The 6,000-nt window shown below is 29.2% G+C and overlaps 1 protein-coding gene across 1 annotated transcript in view; it reads right to left on the bottom strand.

Annotated features, from left to right (window-relative positions):
* The window catches only part of LOC119676402 (protein held out wings), an 88,225-nt gene extending 85,608 nt beyond the window's left edge, over positions 1 to 2,617 (bottom strand). Inside the window, exon 1 of the mRNA XM_038087641.1 lies at positions 2,542 to 2,617. Within this exon, the coding sequence (XP_037943569.1) occupies positions 2,542 to 2,617 (76 nt within the window). The remainder of the gene's footprint in view (positions 1 to 2,541) is intronic.
* Between the last annotated feature and the right edge of the window lie 3,383 nt (positions 2,618 to 6,000).

Raw genomic sequence — 6,000 nt, 5'->3', positions numbered from 1 at the left:
TTTTTTTTTTTGCTTTGATTAGTGTAGGAAAAAATTATTTATATTTAATATTCAACGAATAAAACATAACAGGGATAGTATTGGCTTTATTGAATCATTATTATAATCTACAAAAATATAAAAAAAGTTTACCAATAAATATTTAAGCATAACTACAATTTTATTCATCAATACTGTTGTTAGCACTGTCATACTCCTTGCAATATCACTGCACAAAACATACATTTGAATTAAGAGTTGGTCAACTATCATATGACATGACTATGTATGACATGCTTTAGTACAATTTTTTCAATGAAGTTAGTTTATTCAATATCCATATTAAGGTATGGTTAGCACACTAACTTAAAATTCTCGAATAATATATTTGGTTACATACAAAAAGAAACACCTCTAACTATTAGAGTATCTACGTTATGTGTACCGAATTAACAATATACTTTGTTATAAAAACAAGTCATGGAGTCAATGAAATCAATGGAAATTGAATATTGATAACAGTATAATGCACCTGAAAATAGTTTTATTTAAAAGATAATGAAATACCATTAATATTTGATTAGGACTCTGAGCATTTTATTTTTGCTGCTGATCGAAACGTAATCCAAAATTTTAAATTGTTTTTAGCATATGACATCGTATGTCAACAAAAAGTCTGAGAATGTAGTTTTTCAAGAGGGAGTAATTTCACATTAGATCAGAAAAAACGCTAGAGAGATGAGATCATATGATCGCATTGATGTATTATATATACATCAAACATTCCATGCAATAATCTGTTACTGTTGAGCGCTGTGTGATATGTGGGACACTATTGTTGAGACCAATATTTATGTGTATTAAAACGATTTAATTGGAAAACAAACAAGTCATTAACTACGGATCTATTGCACCTCCCATTAATCGAAACGTTTCTACCAATAATATAATTCTTTGAAAAATTCTAGTTCAATTGTTTCACCAATCCATAAGTCACACCAAAGTCTATTTCCATAATTAATAAAGATCACTCTATAATTGCTAAAAAAAACTTGCCAATTACAAAAAATGTTGCCAACTTCTAAATGAAAGCTCTTAAATAAGCACATTTTCCATAAATTCAATTCAATCTTAAGGATTTAAACAAATGTATAATAATTATTATAAAATGGAACAACATTTTTAATTGACCAAAATTATTTTGTGTTAAGTACAAACTCAAAGCTGAAAGAATTTGCATTTTTATTAATAATAAAAATTTGTCAAGCAATAAAATTTCATATTAAGAACTTTTAAATTTGCATTTTACTCCTTTTTGTGCTTATTATATTTGGCTTTTAAAATTGTGTCAATTGTGACTGTAACGATTTTCTATGAATACCGAGTAATAGTAGGGCAGAGATCTACTAAAGGAATAGTGCCTTGCTTCTTCTTATAAACAGGGCAAGCCAGCACGTTACATATTTCCTACAATGCAAAATTCGCTTGGTGGTTTCAATGCGGTATAGAATAGAAAAAAAGTAACAAAAAAAAAATCCTAACAAACTTTTACCTCATACAAGTGGGTACATGCATTTTTGAATGGCACTTTTCAACTCAAAAAATTATTTAGGTTAACTGCTTGGCACATATAGCCAGCCTTAATGTGCAATTAAAGCACACATTTTGTTTTTTTTTGAGTGCAAAAAAGGTAGCAGAAATGTAAAATGTGGAATTTGAAATTTTGAAAATTTGAAAATTTGAAAAGCAGCACATACCAGTCAAAAACCGCACCACAGGGAGCGTAGTAAACAAGACCTAAAAGCTAACATTCAACCAACCTACTGGCAGCATACAACAGCTCATAATAGATGTTCCAACCGTCAAAGCCTTCATTTTCACACTAAACACAATTACTGGGGCACAAAATAGTGTTAACAAGTCACAAAAAAAAAAGAAAGGAAACGAAACTTACTTACTGCTTATAGTGCACGTGTAAGATGGCACAGTAAGAAGAATGTGTATCCTTGTTAAAAATTTATATATGCATACGTATACTACATAACCTCGAACCACTTAAAACTCTCACCACCGCAACAATTATGTGCAATTAAGGATCTGGCAGCAATAGCAACTTAGTGACACTAATTGACATTTAGCCACAAAACTTAACTTGGTTCACCTGTTGGCTTAGATGCGTTAGATTCGCATTTGCAATTGTTGCAGTGGTTGACATTGTTACCTACAAGATGCATAATAAATATAAGTAGTGGTACGTCCCTTTTTTGTAAACGCAGCATATGTCACATGAAATTTAAAATGTCAAACGGATATCCTTGTCAAGTAATGAATGTCAAAATCTTTATTTTAGGTTGCAATGTCAACTCGAGAAAAATTTTCAACTTCAACTATTGACTTGCAGTTGTGAAGAATTCTTCTCTGCATAAATACAACACTGCAAATAAAAAATGCCGCCATTTTTTGTTTAAGGCCGCCATAGAGAAAATAGCACAGTCAGCAGCTCTTTACAATGTAATTTCCAACAAATAATAATGACAGCTGTCTAGGCAATTGCGAACTCACCATGGACTGACTCTGTACTAACTTGGACAGTCAAGTCAGCACCATTGTAATCGCTACCGAAGCTTACCAATTTCATTTTAGTATTATTATTATTTTTATTATTATTATTATTATTATTATTTCATTTTGCAATTTGTTGTTGCTGAAAACCTGTCAATTTGTTTGTTCGTTGGTTTGTATTTTTAAACTGTGCTGAAAACGTTTATTTGACATGTCATAGGAAGTTGCTGTGTCAGCACTAAAAGCAGCTACTTTTGTGAAAGTTGTGTAAACACAAAGTTGGTGCACAAATCTTTTAAGGAGTTTCGAGAAGTTTTATGATTAAGTGGCAACGCCAACAATAAAAGGAAATCAACGTACACTGCAATAAATAAACAACTTTTGCAACAAGTTAAATGCGTGTAATTGGTTTTGATAAAAGTTTCAGTGTAGTTTCAATGCGTTGAAATTTTGCCTTATTATTTATGATTTTCAAATGTCATGACAAGCGAATTTAAGAGTCATTCTTGACATTAAGTCAATTATTTTATTTAAAATTCATTTTAAATTATAATGGTGCGACGCAGTACTGTAAGCAGTATTTGTAGGAGTATAAATTATTATACTGTAACTATATATAACTATATTATATCAACTCTTGTTGCATATACATCAAATGCAGTTAGTCAAATATAGTCTTTTTATAATATTAATTTGATTTTTTAGTTCAAAAACTTCTTATAATATTGCAGTTTACGATTGGTAAGTCTGGAGAACTTTTTTAATCAAGATTCACTTTTAGTGCAACTCACATTTTTGATTGGGGAATCTCAAGCGAAATATATAACACTTCAGATATTTCACCAGAGTAGCAATATTACTCTGAAATTAACAGCTGTTTTATGTGGCTTGACAAATTAATTGTGATTTGATTCGACACATGTTACAACACTCTGAAAACTTTTAATTGGGCATTAAAATTTTATTGATCAATAGTAAATCTAGATTGAATCCAGATTCACTAATCAAAAACGCAATAAGAGGGATGCACGTATTCACACAGCATTTTTACAGATGCATTTGAGTTAATCATATAAAAAATAAGAAACAATTAAGCAATGATGCAACAACAATTAATTTCGGCAGAAAACAGAAACGAAATGAGAAAAGAAGAAATGAGAAAAGAAGAAATGAGAAAAGAAAAAAAAAGAAAAATAAACAATTTTGAGTGAAAACCTAATTTGGTTTCTCTAAGAAGGTTCTATAGATATTTTGAAAATATCAAACGCATATACAACAGCAACAACTTAAGGGGATTGAGCAGTTAATGAACATTAACTCGTGTCGTGTGAAGTGAGTATTATTCTTCTTAACTAATCGAATTAATTTTTATCATAAAGTAAGTACAGTTATATTTTGTTTAATTTTTTAGTACTGTTTTTTTTTTTAAACAGAAACCAAAATAAGTCATCTTATCCTAAAAGCTTACTTGAAAAATACATATATTAAATATTAATACTAATTTAAATAACACTAATAATATATAATGTTATTCTTTTATGTGCTAAAATACGTATTCTTCATACTATAATATATATATATACATTCATTGCTTAATTACAAAGCTATCAAGGCAATAGAAATAAGTAAAAACTTTAATCATTGTAATCTCTTAAAACTATTATTTAAATTATGATATACATAATTGATAATTTAAATTAATATTAATGAATGAAGCTTTTAATTATTAAATACTCTTTACATTCAAACTTGAGTATCCTTGATATTTAAATCTATTACTTATAAAATCAATTAAAAATTGTGTTGAATTAAATATCTTCTTTATTTGCGGACTATGTACATGAATAGAGCAGAGTCAATATATTTCAAATTTATACTCATGACAGCTCAATCTCAATGAATTTTAAGTACTCCTTTTTTTATTATTTTACTAATTTCTGCTACTGAAAGTACGAAAACTTTTTCCAAAGTCATGCCATATATCGCATTGAAACTCTTCATGTACACTGCTTTGGTTCCTATTTAACGCTTAATGATTTTAATTAAATGGAAAGCGTAATTAAATGACAATTAAATTAATTAAACAATCTGGTATTTGTCTATTATCAGTTAAAGTAAGAGCATTTTCCAGAGACACTCGTAATCAATTTGTGGATAATTGTGTCACCGAAAAGAAAAGGAAAATGTGGGTTTACAAAATGTCATTGAAAAGATTAATAAGTGCATTTTTTTTAGGAAGAAATAATCTTTATATCCTTGAAAAAGAAATTTTTGTTATTGAATTAAAGTTTTATTAGTATTATTTGGTTGGTTATTTGAAGAATGTGTAATTTTGTACATATAAAAAATATTTTACTTAAGATTTTTAAGGTGTGGAATCCATAATAGCATTTTAAGTTAATTTTAAGGTTACAGTTCATTTTATACCTTGTGTTCATGTAGTTACTATATATCCTTCATTACAATTTTAAATATTCTTCAAAAGAAAAAATTTTTTACATAAAAAACAAAAATCATATCAGGTTGAACACTTCATTTTTTGTTTTTTTTTCTAAATATTCGTTTATTTTTGCGGTGCAACATCACGAAGTGCAGTCTTTTAAAATATCAAGCATGAACTCTACGTACCTATATTTGCAAAAATAACAAAAACTTTACATCTTTATGAGAAAATAAATGGCGCCCATAATAGAGCAAAATGTTCGTGACCATATTGAAAATCATGCCAACACAGCAAGAATGCCACATTGGCCAATACAACAAAGAATAAAAAAAGTATTAAGTTTCCAGCATACAAGCCATCTATCTACCAGCGAACCAAGATAAAAGCACAATGACGTAGTCTATTTTTTGATTTTAGAGCAACTTAATATATAGCTATCTATCTATATCCTTATAAACTATGCGAACTGAGAACGAATAAAGGAAAATCAATAAATAATGTAAGTAACCAAAACTTGATTACTCCATGCACACAAATTGACAAAGCCGAAGAAGGAGGAACGAACACCTCAAACTGTGGCGACAAATCCAACGACATCCAACGATATCCAACGGAAGGTGTGCTGGTTGCGCTTGCTCCACTGCACATTTCCAAAGCAGTATTTTATAAAATTAACTGCATTCCGCAAATGGGAGAACAACAAATCAAGTAAAAATTTAATCATGTCACAAGTCGACCATAAGATCAAAGGACAAATCAATATAACCTTAGTGCATACTCCACCTGACCTGGTCAAGGTTAGTAGCTACATTACCAAACGCTGAGTAAAAAGCAAAATAGAAAAGAAAAAAAAAAAATTCAACAAATTTGTCTTTTGATCCACCAACCAGAAGCACTGAAGCACAGATGCTGTGGAGTATGGTAAATCGGCATAAAAAATCTAAAAGGAAAATTAAGAACTCAACTGAAGTCAAAAGGTAGGACACAAAATAAAAACCTATATTAAAAACATAAAT

The sequence above is a fragment of the Teleopsis dalmanni genome, chromosome 2 (genome assembly GCF_002237135.1).
Source record: "Teleopsis dalmanni isolate 2A chromosome 2, ASM223713v2, whole genome shotgun sequence".
Taxonomy (NCBI): domain Eukaryota; kingdom Metazoa; phylum Arthropoda; class Insecta; order Diptera; family Diopsidae; genus Teleopsis; species Teleopsis dalmanni.
The sequence above is the reverse complement of the archived record's forward strand: the minus strand, read 5'-3'. Positions and strand labels throughout refer to the sequence as shown.